We start from the raw sequence: 15945 nt of genomic DNA, 5'->3' as shown, positions 1-15945 counted from the left end.
GTGTGTCCATGTGACATCTTGGGGCCCAATCACAAGAATCATCGGTAAACCCAGGTACATGACATCACAGGAGAGTGCCAGATGCCATGAAGAGGCCAAAAGAGGCAATGGAAAGTTAGTATGCATGTTTTTTTTTTTTTTTTGTGACCTCCCCCAGGCCTCCACCTATTATACTCTGCAGTCTGAAAAGACTCCACCGTATAATGAGGAGGCCCTTTTAGTTCACCTGCGATGAGTCTTCATTTCTTCAGTTTAGAAAAAAAATAAATAAAGGAACAATTTGGAATTTCCGAATCCTGGCTCAGTTCTCCCATCTCTAGTCATCAGTATGAGACATGCTTTAAGGGCCAAAAAAACCCTTTAAGGCCAATCATCAAAGGATGATACACTGTATGGGAACTTCTGTAGGCACTTCCACTGTAGGGATTGTAGGGTTATAGGTTGGACTTGATGGGCTAATGTCTTTATCCAACCTCATCATCTATGTAACTATGATATGGTACAAAACCATACAGTGATTAAAAAAATGTATACATTATATGTGCCTTACAGTATGGTTCCCAAACAATAATAATACAATTTGGGTATGTTGGAGTCGATTTATCAAGAGTGGTTTATGAAGCCTGTGACAACGCAGACAGGCCCTGTATATAAGAAGGGGTGTCACATCCAGACCAGTGCTAGCGGCAGGTAGGGTTACGATTCTATAAGATTTCAGTATTTACAGAACTTTTTTGACATCTTGACATCCCATGTCCAACTACCTCACTTTTTCCACCAGCAGTGATATAGGGCATTAGGACGCATGGAGCCGCACAACAGAAAATGAAGAGAAATTTCTTTAGGCAATTTTGATAAATGAGATTCTTTGAGTATATACCCAGAATTATGATTTAAAGGGAATCTAAAGCACACTAAACCATCCTTCTGGATCAGCTTATCGGTCCTGTTATAATGTGTCATCCACACTAAAAATAAAAAAAATTTATACCCCCTCTGTCGCTGTACTCAAAGTTCTTCAATGAAGCCAGAGCAGTACACCACGGCTTCAGTGCGCATGCGCTGAACTTCTGGCACATGCGCAATGAAGCCGGGTTGTACATGTCTGGCCTCACTGAAGGAGAGCGCATGAACCGGGAGGGCTACAGATCAGTCCCTTGGGATTCATCTCTAGGTAAGTATTAAAGGGATTCTACCATTATAGCAACTTTTTTTCTAATTACCACGTTGGAATAGCCTTAAGAAAGGCTATTCGTCTCCTACCTTTAGATGTGGTCTCCGTCGCGCCGTTCCTTGGAAATACCGGTACTTATCGGTATGCTAATGAGGTCTCGGCAGCAATGGGGGCGTTCTTCTTCATCTGCCTCCTCCCCTTGTCTGTCGTCTTCTTTCTTTGTCGTGTCTGACGCCTGCGCAGTCGGTGGCCATATTTCCAAGGATGCAATTGCGTGCATGCGCAGTATGCTCCTCACGTCGTCGCCGAACAGAGTGTACTGCGCATGCTCAGTAAGGTCCATAAAGCCCTCCGACGCCTGGATGAGTTCACTCGCGCGTCGGAGGGCTGTACGGACCTTACTGAGCATGCGCAGTACACTCTGTTCGGCGAAGACGTGAGGAGCGTACTGCGCATGCGCGCAATTGCAGCCTTGGAAATATGGCCACTGACTGCGCAGGCATCAGACACGATGAAGAAAGAAGACGACAGACAAGGGGAGGAGGCAGATGAAGAAGAAGTACGCCCCCATTGCTGCCAAGACCTCATTAGCATACCGGTAAGTACCGTTATTTCCAAGGAACGGCGCGACGGAGATCACATCTAAAGGTAGGAGATGAATAGCCTTTCTTAAGGCTATTCCGACGTGGTAATTAGAAAAAAAGTTGCTTTAATGGTAGAATCCCTTTAAGGTTTTTTACTTTTAATACAGCTATGGATTGGTTAATAACAGGGCAATTTGGGACACTAAACCCCCAATCTATAAGGACCTTTGTGTCGTCTAGTGTTCTAAATCACCTTGATAGGTTCCCTTTAAGGAGGCCGCCAATGCCAGTATTCTGCTAACAGTACCGTCAGAGGAACGGGGCAAACCCTGATAAAGCCCATTAGATCTAGTGGGGGACCCCTGACTGTCTGAGCTCTATTCTATGCCAGTGTCTCTGTAATGGTGCCATCATGGCCGTACACGTCACTGCCAGAAGATCGTCACAATGGTCTCTCTTCTGATACCATTCAATGCTGTATCCAGGCAACAATTATTAAGGATATATTCATCAGACGTCTCATCTCTCTTACTGTATAATAAGATAAAATAAACCTCATTACCATACATAAAAATAAAGGTGCTCACTTGCGTCATCTCTCTGATGGAAGTGATACTGTCTAATGCTTTCATTACTCTGTCGTAGTTCTTTTTCTGTTGGGAAAATAAAGACAAGTCAAGAAATTTAACAACAAGAAGGTCAAAAAAATCTATACGAATTTTATATAGCTCTGTGAATACACATACACATGATAGACATACATTTATAATAGGGGTTATACACAGGGGTGAACCTGCATGTTTCGCTGCCTGATGCGGACTAAAGAAAGCCACCCCCCCCCCCCCCCCGAGGGGGCGGGGACGGGACGGGGCTAAGCGAAGGGGGGCGGGGCGGAGCGAAGGGGGAGTGGCGGAGCGGCGCTAGCAGGCAGAGATCAGGCGGGGAGAGGACCTGCTCTCTGCCTGAGTGTGAGGGGAGGCCGCTGGAGCAGCGCTGCTCCAGCGGCCTCCTCAATCCACCACTCGGTGACGCTAAGCCAGTCCAGGATAGCTTGTCCTGGACTGGCTTAGGAGGAAAAATGCAGCCCTCCCCGGGGCCCTGCCATAGTGCCGTCTGAAGCGGTCGCTTCAGGTCGCCTCATGGGAGGTGCGGCGCTGGTTATACATTGGGGAAGATTTATGAAGACTGGTGTATGGTATGCCAGTCTTAATGCAGGCCCCAGCGGGTGCAGACTCAGCCGCTCGTTCTTGTCAGAATGGAGATCTGCGTCAGTTAGTAGATGGTATAGATTTCTATTATAATTCACGCCTTTCATGAATAATAATGAATATGTACCCGACTACCTTGCCCGACCCACATTTACACATTGGGGTAACTAAGGCACAGGGCAGGATTATGGGGCAAAGAAAGGTCCTTGCTTCAAATGTCTATGGCAATATCTGAAAACTGGCATAGAGGGATTGATAAATTTATGGGGTTTTTTTTATACTCCATAGACATTAAAGGGGCGTTCCAGAGAATTAGTGTTAGCGGGTTCAGAGTGGGTTACCAAGAAATTTACACCTAGGATACTCAATTTTCTACGCTTCTTCCCTGGTCTTGCTGACAAACAGGATATGCCTGGAAATGTCCTCTCCCTCAGTGGTTGCAGAGGACACCTGCATCAGATAGTGACTGGCTTACGGGTGCATTCACATTTGTATAAATTGATCGGCTCTTCTGGTGAGTTGCAGAAATAGAAGAACAGATAAATGCTCTATCTCAAATTGACCTGACAAGTTCCCTTTAATATAGGCCATCTATATTAGACAAGTGGGACTCCCGCAGATCACCTATAGTAAGACAGCTGAGAGCCAGGGGGTAACAGCTAGGGTCATGTGTTAATATTGATATTGTAAAAACTGGATAACCCCTTTAAGCGGGCATTTGCTATGTGTCCAGAAGGGACCTGGTAAGTGTCAGAACAGGCACAGCAGGGCAGTAGCAAGGGGGTGACCAGGCTCAGGCGGCATCTATGGCAAGTCTGCCCCTGCTATGGTGACATTGCTTATTATGGGGGGAAATTAGAACCAAATAAATCCAGTGCATTTTGTACTAGAAGGGTAAGTTCACATGGAGATTTTTAGTCAGGATATTGAGGCTGCATTCGCTGTATTGTATTGCATTGAAATCAATGGGAGCCGTTCAGGCGTTTTTTCCAAGAGCCGGTTTGTTCCGGCTCCCAGAAAAAGAAGCAACATGCTCATTCTTCAGGCCGTTTCGCCTTGTGATTCGGCCTCAAGACACTCCCTCCACCCAACTAGGCCCATTCACTGGGCCTAATCCGGAGCAGAGTGCGCGACTGGATGCCGATGCAGTGCACTGGCATTCAGTCGCGGCTATCCATCTTTTGGACCGGAACCTGAGGCGGCCTCCGCCTCAAGTTCCGGTCCAAAAAACCCCGTCTGAACTTACCCGAAGGCAGACACCAAAATGGACAAGTGGAAGGCAAGTACTTACTCGTGGATTAAAGGCCAGGGTCTGAGGATCATTGGGGTCTACCACTGAAGGATATGGCTCAAATATGACAACTTTCCTCGGGGATTCCAAAGCAGACCGACACATTGACACAAGGAGATCTACAACCTAGAAACAGTGTAGCAAAAGGTTTGGTCACAATGATGTATATAGAAATAGAAGCGTATGAATAATTGTCTGGGTTAGCAAGGGATAACTGTCGTGGGAACTTTAATGGCAGCCATGTTGGCTGTCATTTTGTTTCCCTAAAAGTCAGGGGTGTAACAAGTAACCATGGGGCAACACAACAAACTTGGACCATGACCACCTTCAGCAGCAAATTCAGATTAAAGGCTTATGATTATTTAGTTACATAGGGATAATAGCTGCACAATGCACACAGTGATGTCACAGTAATGGAATAATGCACATGGTAATGACAGTACTGAAATACTGCACACAGCAATGTCACAATAGTGGGATAATGTACATAGCAATGGCACAATAGTGAAATAATGTACATTGTGATATCACAGTAGTGGATTAACGCACATGCTAATGACATAGTAGTGAAATAATGCACACAGCAATGTCATAATAGTGAAATAATGTATATAGTGATGTCACACTATATACTATACAAAGATATCACAAATATGAAACAGTGAACAAAGTGATGTCGCATTAATAGAAAACACACACAGTGATGACACCTTAATGAACTATTGCTCGCATGTCACATAATGCACATAGTGATGTCACAATAATGGAATAATAGTGAAATACTGCACACAGTAATGTCACAGTAAAGATTTAATACACAGTCGTGCCAGAATAGTAAACTGTTGACATAGTGATATGACAAAAGTGCAATGGTATACACAATGAAGTCACACGAGTGAGATAATACACATAGTGATGTCACAAATGAGTAACCTACTGCAGCCAGTAAAGATACTGTAGTGGAATAATACACTCAGGGAAGTCATAGTAGTGAGATCATGTGTACAGTGATGTCACAATAGCAAAATACTGCTAACAGTGATGTCACAGAAGTGGAATAATGAATACACTGATGTCAAAATAGTTGAACAATGCACACAGTGATGTCATAATAGTGAAATACTGAAAACATTGATGCTACAATAGTGGGATAATGCACACAGTGACGTCATAATAGTGAAATACTGAAAACATTGATGCTACAATAGTGGGATAATGCACACAGTGACGTCATAATAGTGGGGCTACTGAAAGCATTAATGAAACAGAGTGGGATAATGCACATAGAGAAGTAATAGCACAGGAATGATTCAAGCAGTACTAGGATAAGATATACGTATCATCAGACATTTTTCTTTATTTCATGTTAGATATGGAATCACAACTGTTCACTGAGCTGATACCCTCTGTGCTGCTGTGACCTGCCCCAATGGTGATAGACATGTTAGACGGAACACACCAGCCACATTCTATTATTACATTGTATCGAATATATGATCTCAGTTACCATAGCACACCATGATGTGGGAAACTATATGATTCTATATACCTGAGCACCAGTTGCGATTTCATCGGCAGCTTCATTCATTACACCCAGTGTCTGAAAAGCGAATACACAAAGCTCTCTCTCACAAACGGTAGGCTGTCAAAAGAAAGAAACACAACAAATATCAGCGCACAGGAGCAACTTTCCCTTTTTATTGGATTATCTTTGTATACATTATTCGATAACAACCAGGTGAAGTGGAATAATACAGATTAGAGAGAAGAAAAGCAAGACACAAAGGAGATTCAGTGACATGATGCGGCCACCAGGTGGCAGTACTATAACAAGACAAATAGCCCACGCGGCGATATTTAAATGGCTCCTGCAGGCTCTCTTCATGTTTTAATTCATGAAATGCTTCTACATTGCTCAGCAGTTGTGAAATGAGATGTCAAATAAGTTGATGTACAGTAAAGCACCGCACAATGGGCCTTGCTTCGTTGCCTCCACGGAGGACGGGGCCTAATTTCATTATAAAATCTGGATCCGCGGCTTTGTGCATTAGGGTGTATCATCCTTTGCATCTTAAAAGGAAATGTTATGACACGGAGAAATCATTCCGCTACATGGGTAAATATCGTAATCTGCTTATTAAAATGCTAATTTATTTATTTATGTGCCCCCCCCTGTGTTAATAACGGAGATGATTAATTCTGTTATTAAAATAGATCCTGTAGATTACAGACTGGCGCGTTGTTTCTATGGCTTACGTTATGTATTTTGGGATTCCTAGCTTAGGGGTAGACTAAAAGGGGTCCTTTCACCAACTCAAATAACTTTTTGAAATCTTTAATAGGCGCTGGTACACTGTTTCCGGTGCAGCTGGTATTTTTTTTCTAGCCCCCGCCATTCCTGAGCAATCTGTGTTCATAATTTCAGCACTCAATATACTAATTAGACTGTACTCTTAGGGGTATTTTAATATATTCGCTCTATTGTATATCTGAATGGGGATATGTCATCATCCAGCAGGAGCACGACTACATTCACTCCAGGCAGCATTCACCAACACCCGATCTCATTTTCCAAGATAACAGCTACTCCCATAAGATGCTACCCTTTAATTTGATAGTGGACTGGGTCCCCGGCATTCAAGATCACTTGGTACACTTGGTTTCAGGGAGCAAACTACAGTCAAGGCAAACTGCAGTCAAGGCAAACTATAGTCAAGGGGCCTCAGCTATTTATATGTAGTGGATTTATATAACTGGCTAAAGGTCCAAAGACCACCAGTCTTGTGCTGGAATGGTCAATTGGTCCCTGCCTCAAACTGAAGGCCATCAAATATGAGGACAGAACATTCCTCCCAGTTGTCCTGGATTCAGTGGGACAATACCATATATTGGGTGCTGGAAGGTATGTCCAGAGGGAGGACGCAAATGAGTTGAAGCAGGTAGCTGTCCAAGTCCTGCTTCACCATTCAGTCCGTATCTCTGTTGCTAGCAGTTTGGAAGAAGTCAGGTGGGGGGGCAATGTACTCACTACAATGTGCTTGTTGCTCGATGAAGCCACTGACAGCAGAGAGAGAAGACTGGGGGGGTAGTTTTAGAGATTTTATTTTTTTGCATTTTTGGTAGAGACCACAAGGAGAAGGTCATTATAATTTGGGGGCTACAGGAAAGAGTACATTATAATTTGGTCATATTAAGGAGGCATTATAATGTAGGGGCCACATGAAGAGGACATTATAATGTGATATCTACATGAAGAGGGATATAATGTGTAGGTGATATGAAGGGGATATTATAACGTGGGGGCCACATGAAGGGGGACATTATAATGTGGGGGTCACATGAAGAGAGACTTAATGTGATATCTACATGAAGAGGGACATTATAATGTGAGGGTCACATGAAGGGGGACATTATAATGTGAGGGTCACATGAAGGGGGACATTATAATGTGGGGGCCACATGAAGGGGGACATTATAATGTGAGGGTCACATGAAGGGGGACATTATAATGTGGGGGCCACATGAAGGGGGACATTATAATGTGGGGGCCACATGAAAAGGAACATCATAATGTGATATCTACATAAAGAGGGACATTATAATGTGGGGGTCACATGAAGGAATCCTTTGACGAAACGCGTTGAGGTGGCCTTCCAGGTACCCGCATTTGTGTTGCACCTTGTTCAAGGTGGTCATTATAGACATGGCTACAGGTATTTAGGCTATTCACTTATTGTCACTGCTATAGTCTTTAAACTCTGACTATTGATTCTTTGTCTGCAGCCTTATTACTATTTGAGTGAGCATTATGTGGATAGACTCTTAGCACACATTTACCCCTTGCTGACTGGTTCAATTTTCACCTTTTCCCTTATCCATTGTGTCCTTTACTGGAGAGACCATTGGTCCTATACTTTTTGTATCATTATTAGCTAGGGGTATGTGTAGTGGCCTAATTACATTTTGATGAGGTTGCCTTCTCTTTATGACTCTTTCTTGGATTCTGCTATTTTAGACCAGGGGCTACACCATGGCCACCTACCTGGAGAGAATACGCCACCCCAAGCACAGACAGACCCTGAGCCGGTACAGACTGAGCGCCCACAACCTAGAGATAGAGACGGGGCGATACAGGCAGACGTACAAGCCACGGGAGAAAAGACTATGCCAGCACTGTGACCAGGGGGCCCTAGAAGACGAGACCCACTTCCTGCTACACTGCACCAAATACTCAGCTGTGAGGGCCGTCTACTACCAAAGACTCTATGCCCATATCCCAGACTTCATATCTGCAGACGAGAAGAGGAAACTCTACATCCTACTGGGAGAAGAAGAGGCCACTGTGGAGATCGCTGCCCAATACGTGTCCAGCTGTCACCAAACCAGAGGAAGATGAGTTTCCACGGACTGTTATATTTATCCCAATACACCCGCCCCACCCCAACTCCCCATATAGCGGTCACCAACTAAGAGGAAGATGAGACTCCATGGACTGTTATATTTATCCCAATACACCCACCTCACCCCACCCCCACCTTCAAACCCCCCCCCCCATATAGCGGTCACCAACGAAGAGGAAGATGAGACTCCATGGACTGTTATAACCCAAACCACCCCCCCATACCCACCACCCACCCAACCCAACTCCCCCCCCCCGCCCACTTTACTAGCTTTGGCAATGCCAAATACCTATTCGGACGTGCCAATAAAGCATTTTTTGATTTGATTTGATTTGACTGTATGCAGTTGTGCATTTTGCTATTATTACTATCAACAAATCTATACATCTGTAGCTTTTGTGTTTCGTATCATACTGATAAAACATTTGCACTGATTAATATGTATGATATACATTAATTAATTACTTACCTTGCCTTGTGCGGTTCCCTGTTGTTGTACTGTGTTTCAAGTCCCTACTTGTCTGCTGTATTTTTATGGTATATTTTCTATAATAAATACAGTCCTATGAAAAAGTTTGGGCACCCCTATTAATTTTAATCATTTTTAGTTCTAAATATTTTGGTGTTTGCAGCAGCCATTTCAGTTTGATATATCTAATAACTGATGGACACAGTAATATTTCAGGATTGAAATGAGGTTTATTGTACTAACAGAAAATGTGCAATATGCATTAAACCAAAATTTGACTGGTGCAAAAGTATGGGCACCTCAACAGAAAAGTGACATTAATATTTAGTAGATCCTCCTTTTGCAGAGATAACAGCCTCTAGTCGCTTCCTGTAGCTTTTAATCAGTTCCTGGATCCTGGATGAAGGTATTTTGGACCATTCCTCTTTACAAAACAATTCAAGTTCAGTTAAGTTTGATGGTCACCGAGCATGGACAGCCCGCTCTCAAATGATCTGAAAACAAAGATTGTTCAACATAGTTGTTCATGGGCAGAATACAAAAAGTTGTCTCAGAGATTTAACCTGTCAGTTTCAACTGTGAGGAACATAGTAAGGAAATGGAAGACCACAGGGACAGTTCTTGTTAAGCCCAGAAGTGGCAGGCCAAGAAAAATATCAGAAAGGCAGAGAAGAAGAATGGTGAGAACAGTCAAGGACAATCCACAGACCACCTCCAAAGAGCTGCAGCATCATCTTGCTGCAGATGGTGTCACTGTCATGCAGGATATGAAGAAAAAGAAGTATGGTCCGCAACACTCCAATATTCAATAAAACTTCATATTTTAATTCATCTTCTTAAAACACGATAGACATGATACGGACAATGTGGCAGCAAGAAAACATATAAGTGCAATAAAAAACGCTAACGCGTTTCGAGGTAAACTGACCTCTTAATCATAGCTATGATTAAGAGGTCAGTTTACCTCGAAACGCGTTAGTGTTTTTTATTGCACTTATATGCTTTCTTGCTGCCACATTGTCCGTATCATGTCTATCGTGTTTTAAGAAGATGAATTAAAATATGAAGTTTTATTGAATATTGGAGTGTTGCGGACCATACTTCTTTTTCTTCATATCCTGCATGGCTGTGTGTCCTCCATTGTCCAGAGGCAAGGTCCAGCACCTCAACTAAATCGTCTGTAGCGGTAAGTCACAATCCACATTTTTTTCTTTTTTGGAATATGGTGTCACTGTGCATCGGTCAACAATACAGCACACTTTGCACAAGGAGAAGCTGTATGGGAGATTGATGAGAAAGAAGCTGTTTCTGCAACCACGCCACAAACAGAGCCCCCTTAGGTATGTAAAAGCACATTTGGACAAGCCTGTGGACTGTTGAAACAAAGACTGAGTTGTTTGGTCATACAAAAAGGCGTTATGCATGGCGTCCAAAAAAAAACAGCATTCCAAGAAAAACACTTGCTACCCACTGTAAAATTTGGTGGAAGTTCCATCATGCTTTGGGGCTGTGTGGCCAATGCCGGCATCGGGAATCTTGTTAAAGTTGAGAGTCGCATGGATTCCACTCAGTATCAGCAGATTCTTGAGAATAATGTTCAAGAATCAGTGACGAAGTTGAAGTTACGCCGGGGATGGATATTTCAGCAAGACAATGATCCAAAACACCGCTCCAAATCGACTCAGGCATTCATGCAGAGGAACAAGTACAATGTTCTGGAATGGCCATCCCAGTCCCCAGACCTGAATATCACTGAACATCTGTGGGATGATTTGAAGCGGGCTGTCCATGCTCGGCGACCATCAAACTTAACTGAACTTGAATTGTTTTGTAAAGAGGAATGGTCCAAAATCCCTTCATCCAGGATCCAGGAACTGATTAAAAGCTACAGGAAGTGACTAGAGGCTGTTATCTCTGCAAAAGGAGGATCTACTAAATATTAATGTCACTTTTCTGTTGAGGTGCCCATACTTTTGCACCAGTCAAATTTTGGTTTAATTCATATTACACATTTTCTGTTAGTACAATAAACCTCATTTCAATCCTGAAATATTACTGTGGCCATCAGTTATTAGATATATCAAACTGAAATGGCTGTTGCAAACACCAAAATATTTAGAACTAAAAATGATTAAGATTAATAGGGGTGCCCAAACTTTTTCATAGGACTGTATTTAGTATTTTACCTATTACCGTTTATTATCTTATTACGGCCACTCTCCTTTGGCTGTTGTGGGGAATTATAATGGGGAGCTACATGAAGGGGAACATAATAATGTGGGGGCCACATGAAGGGGAACAACTATATTGTGGTGGCCACATGGAGGGGGGGCATTATACTGTGAGTGACACATGGAGGGGGAACATTATGTTGTTTAGGCCATACTGTGGGGACCATAATAAGCAGACATTATACTGTGTGTGGGCATAATGGAATAAGGGTGGACCAAATGTAGTGGAGTTTGAGGCAAAGCTTATGATACCCAAATATTATCCTGTAAAAGTTGGGAGCTATGTACATGTAGAGAGAGAGATATAAGACCCTAATAGACCCCTCTGACAATTAATCATTTCCCATCGGGGTGAAGACATGTCAAGATCTATCACAGGTATCACTTTCCCCTTCCTGGCACAATGACTTCTGCACAGAGCATGCCCACAACACCCTCCCAAAGAAGTCTATTGTCCGTCTCCAGACTACAGCTTGCTATGGCTCATGTAAAATACATCAATGAAGGTATGATGATTCCCCCATACACATGTGTATACAAAATAAAGTAAAAAAAAAATCTACCACCAGAAATAAAGACTATTTTGTAACATCTGGTTCTAACATCTCCTTAATGAGAATTTTTTGCATTGAAAATGAAGCCCACTCTGCAGGCGACAATTTATTCATGTGCTGCCAGGAGGGAGAACAGAGGAACAACAACAACAAAAAAAAATGTTCCAGAATTGTCTTTTCCTACTGCTGTGGAACACTCAGTGCATCATCGGAGACGGCGCTGCATACAATTCATTACATGAAAGGCCTGAATTTACGAGCTCATGTCACGCTTAGCGTCCAATTAATACAGACGCACGCCGCTACTTACTGACCTCAGTCATAATTACATGAAACGAGGAGACAATAGGAACAAAAGACCTGTTTACAAGCCAGGAAATAAATGAATGTTTTTACATTGAAACACCAAGACACAAGGAGCCGACATAACGCTAATGAAGAAATTATCATTTGGCACAAACCTATTCCATCCCATAATCAAACGGCTACAAGACATGAATAATACATCATACAAGGCGGATAATAGCGCTGGAGATTATCTAACATCAAAGCCAGAGGCAGATAAGGATGTCTATGTACCGCTCATGTCCATAGTGGTCACTCCTCTCCCTCCGGGGCTGTCCAGTATAAGACGTTGCCCCAAGAGTCCCTATTATAGCACATCATAGAGTGATGAAACAGGACATTCGAAAAAGTTGTCAAGGACCCTCAATATGGCTGTCCGGGTTGTCAACACTGCTATGGCGGAGCTGTAAATGTTCAATCAACTTGTTTTGTAAATTACATTATCTATCAGAATTTTTTTTTTGCGTCAGGCCATCCCTTTAAGGTGCCCATATTTAGTTTAACACACCAATTTTTGGGTCCCATTTGGTAGTGTCTTAACTCCCTCGACATATGATGGATGATCCATCTCAAAAAAGATAAGTCACTATCAGAGGTGTATCACGGCAGTTTACTCCCTTTTCCTACTTCAGAACACATGCAAGCCTTGCCACAAGTTGCATGTGTATGGAGGAGTTGGAAGGAATAGCCTTCAACTAAACAAGTATTTGGCAAGCTATTGAACGTATGTGGCCACCTTTAAGCCAGAATGGTGATCTACTGTGAAGAGTGAATCCCGATCTGGAGGACTTGGGGTGACCATATATATAACAAATGAATGGTCACCATGTAATATCACATTGCCACCTGTAGTGGCCGCTACAAGAGAAATCTATGGCTGCCCACAGCTACTTTGCTTTACTGCAGTGACCCCATGTAGTCTGTGCACCACCTGTTTTTATATGGCAAAGTATAACTAAAGAATACAGGGTGCCATATTAGTTAGAAGCTCCGGGGCCCCATTGAAAAATCAGAAACAGCGCCCCCATCCCGCACCTTGTGCCATTTTATATTACTGATTTATTTTCATATGGTAGAGAGACATTGGGGCCGCTCAAGCACAAGGGCAACTGTTTTGGCATCCCATATAGTTATATCACTACACCCAACTCTCCCAGAAACTAGGATATGGCTGATGTGTTACACAGCATTGGCAAGCCCTGGATTTGCATTATATTCGTGTCATAGAGCGCTCACCCTCAGCATTGGTCCATTTTGAAATACATGGGGTTCATCACAAACCACGCAGTACTCGTTCAGCACAGGTATTCTCTGCTCAGCAAACTCTATCGTCTGAAAAAGAAGAGGAGGAAGATGGTGAGAGCAGAGAATTTAGGAAGTGTTCAAAGGAGTCTGTCGTCAGGCTGCAGATAGATAGGTTAGGTTTACCTGAATCCAATGGTGTGCTCTTCTTCTGAATCTGTGCCAAGATACTGCTGTTTTTGTCAATATACAAAAGAGCTCTTTGGAGCAATGGAGGCGTTGTCATTGCTCCATAGAGATAAGTGGAAATATCATTAAAAAAATGTTGATATCTCGGCAACAGAGGCCCCGATTTACAAAAGGAGAAGAGTTTGATTCAAGTGATAGAATGGGTTCCGGTAACAGAATCCCTTTAAAAAGGATCGTTCACGTTCTCTAAGATTGGAAGTGTGATATACTGTTGCAAAGCTGACAGTGTACCCCAGTGCTAGAGATATTGGGGCCAATCTTACAGCTCAGCGCCAGGGTTGAGCCGATCTTGACTATTCAGGATCGATTTTAAAATCCGATTTCCGATCATTTTTCATTCAAACCCGATCTCGATCCCAATTCCGATCCCAATGCAAGTCAATGGGATTTTTTTTACTAATCGGAGATCGGATTTTAAAAACAATCCTATTCATTATACAGCATTGAATCTAACAATTGAACGCTTTAATTGTTAGAATCCAGGCTGCGTAGTGAATCACTAAGTAGCCAGACAATTTTTTTTTTTTAATCCTCTGGCTACTTAGTCCCCCCTGGTGTCCACTTACCTGCAGAGATGGCTGCTCCGGAGTTCTCCTTCTCCTTTGCCTCGCTGCCGCTCCACGTTGCTCTTCTCACCTCGCTGCCCCCTGCCTCCCAGATTAGGAGAGTGTGGGCGGGTACTGGGAGGGGAGACGTCACATCTCCCCGTCTTGTACCCGCCCACACTCTCCTAAGCCACAAGCCCCGCCTTCCTAGCTCTTTAACACTAACCTGAGAGGCAGCGGCAGCAAGTCGAGAAGAGCAGTGTGGAGCGGCAGCAAGGCGAAGAAGAAGGAGAATGCCGGGCACCGGAGCAGCCATCTCTGGAGGTAAGTAGCTACTAGAGATGTTAGTTTAGTCTCCTATTAGAATGAATGGAGGCAGCCGGCGCGCACGGGGTTAAGGCTGTGGGTCGCTGCTTCCATTCATTCCTTTGAAACCTCAGCGGAGCCTTCACACTGAGTATACACTCCACTCAGAATGAACGGATCGTATACTCAGTGTGAAGGCTAAGCAAAGCATTGTGGGAAATAGTACCGATCTCGATCCCACCTAAAAAGATCGTGTTCGGAATTCCGATCGCGATCGTGAAATTTTCTCTCGATCGCCGATCAGAATCCGATCTTTTCCGAACACGATCGCTCAACCTTACTCAGAGCCATAGCTAGGCCCCCCTGAAAGTACAAGTCTATAGGCGAGTACCGGTCCCTGAAGAGCTGCGAGGCCGGCCTATTTGACAGTTCAGCGATATCAGTAGCTGAAACTAACAGCACTGATATTTATGGAATTGGGCAGACACTGTCAGCTTTGCAACGGTATATAACATGCATGATCCTCTTCTAGGAGGGGAATTAATTTTTAGAAAATTTCATGGGCATGTCACATATACTGATATAATATCCTCCGATTACCTTCTGCACTGACTGGGCACCATCTTTTTTAAAACACGTAAGTATTTTTAAAACTTTTTTATGTAACTATCGCCACATGACTTGTATAAGTATACTCAGCCTCACTATTGACCTGAAATATTCACTTCAGTTACATTATCTGATATAGTTTACTATACAGTACTTGTATACATCCATGGACATAAGTGTTAGCACCCCTGAGATTTGTTTCCAGAAAATGAAGTATTTCTCCCAGAAAATTATTGGAATTACATGTTTTGTTATATACAAGTTTATCTCATGTGTGTGCTTAGTGTGGTACACACACACAATGTGCAGATTGAGTCAACTTCTCTCCTTTGTATCTGGTTTCAGGTGTGATGTTTGTATTGTCCACACCTGTTACTTGCTACAGATGAGTTTCAATGAGCACCACATGCCTGAAACAAAGTTGCAATAATTTTCCGGGAGAAATACTTCATTTTATTGAAAAATTTCACGGGTACCAACACTTATGGCTATCACTGTATATATATATATATATATATATATATATATATATATATAGTTTATTTTGTCAGCCTTCTATTTGCACAAGTAAAATGTTGACTCTATTCTACACGGGAATATTGCACCTGTGCATGTGATACCGAACATTCAAGGTCATACCTGCACAAGAAATCCATGCCCCCGCGCTGGAACACTTTTTGCACCATTGGTTGGCTACAATACAAGATGAAGATTTTAGCATTTTCACATACTGAATAA

The 15945-nt window shown here is 43.0% G+C and overlaps 1 protein-coding gene across 1 annotated transcript in view; it reads right to left on the bottom strand.

The window, feature by feature from the left end:
* PARP8 (poly(ADP-ribose) polymerase family member 8) overlaps positions 1-15945 on the bottom strand; it is a 216765-nt gene that overhangs the window by 26067 nt on the left and 174753 nt on the right. The window contains exons 13-17 of the mRNA XM_075269267.1: positions 15847-15900; positions 13493-13588; positions 5807-5899; positions 4258-4383; positions 2346-2411 (exon numbers count right to left, since the gene is read on the bottom strand). Of these exons, the coding sequence (XP_075125368.1) occupies positions 2346-2411; positions 4258-4383; positions 5807-5899; positions 13493-13588; positions 15847-15900 (435 nt within the window). The remainder of the gene's footprint in view (positions 1-2345; positions 2412-4257; positions 4384-5806; positions 5900-13492; positions 13589-15846; positions 15901-15945) is intronic.

Source organism: Leptodactylus fuscus, chromosome 1 (genome assembly GCF_031893055.1).
Source record: "Leptodactylus fuscus isolate aLepFus1 chromosome 1, aLepFus1.hap2, whole genome shotgun sequence".
Taxonomy (NCBI): domain Eukaryota; kingdom Metazoa; phylum Chordata; class Amphibia; order Anura; family Leptodactylidae; genus Leptodactylus; species Leptodactylus fuscus.
Note: the sequence above shows the minus strand (reverse complement) of the source record. Positions and strands in the feature narration are given on the sequence as shown.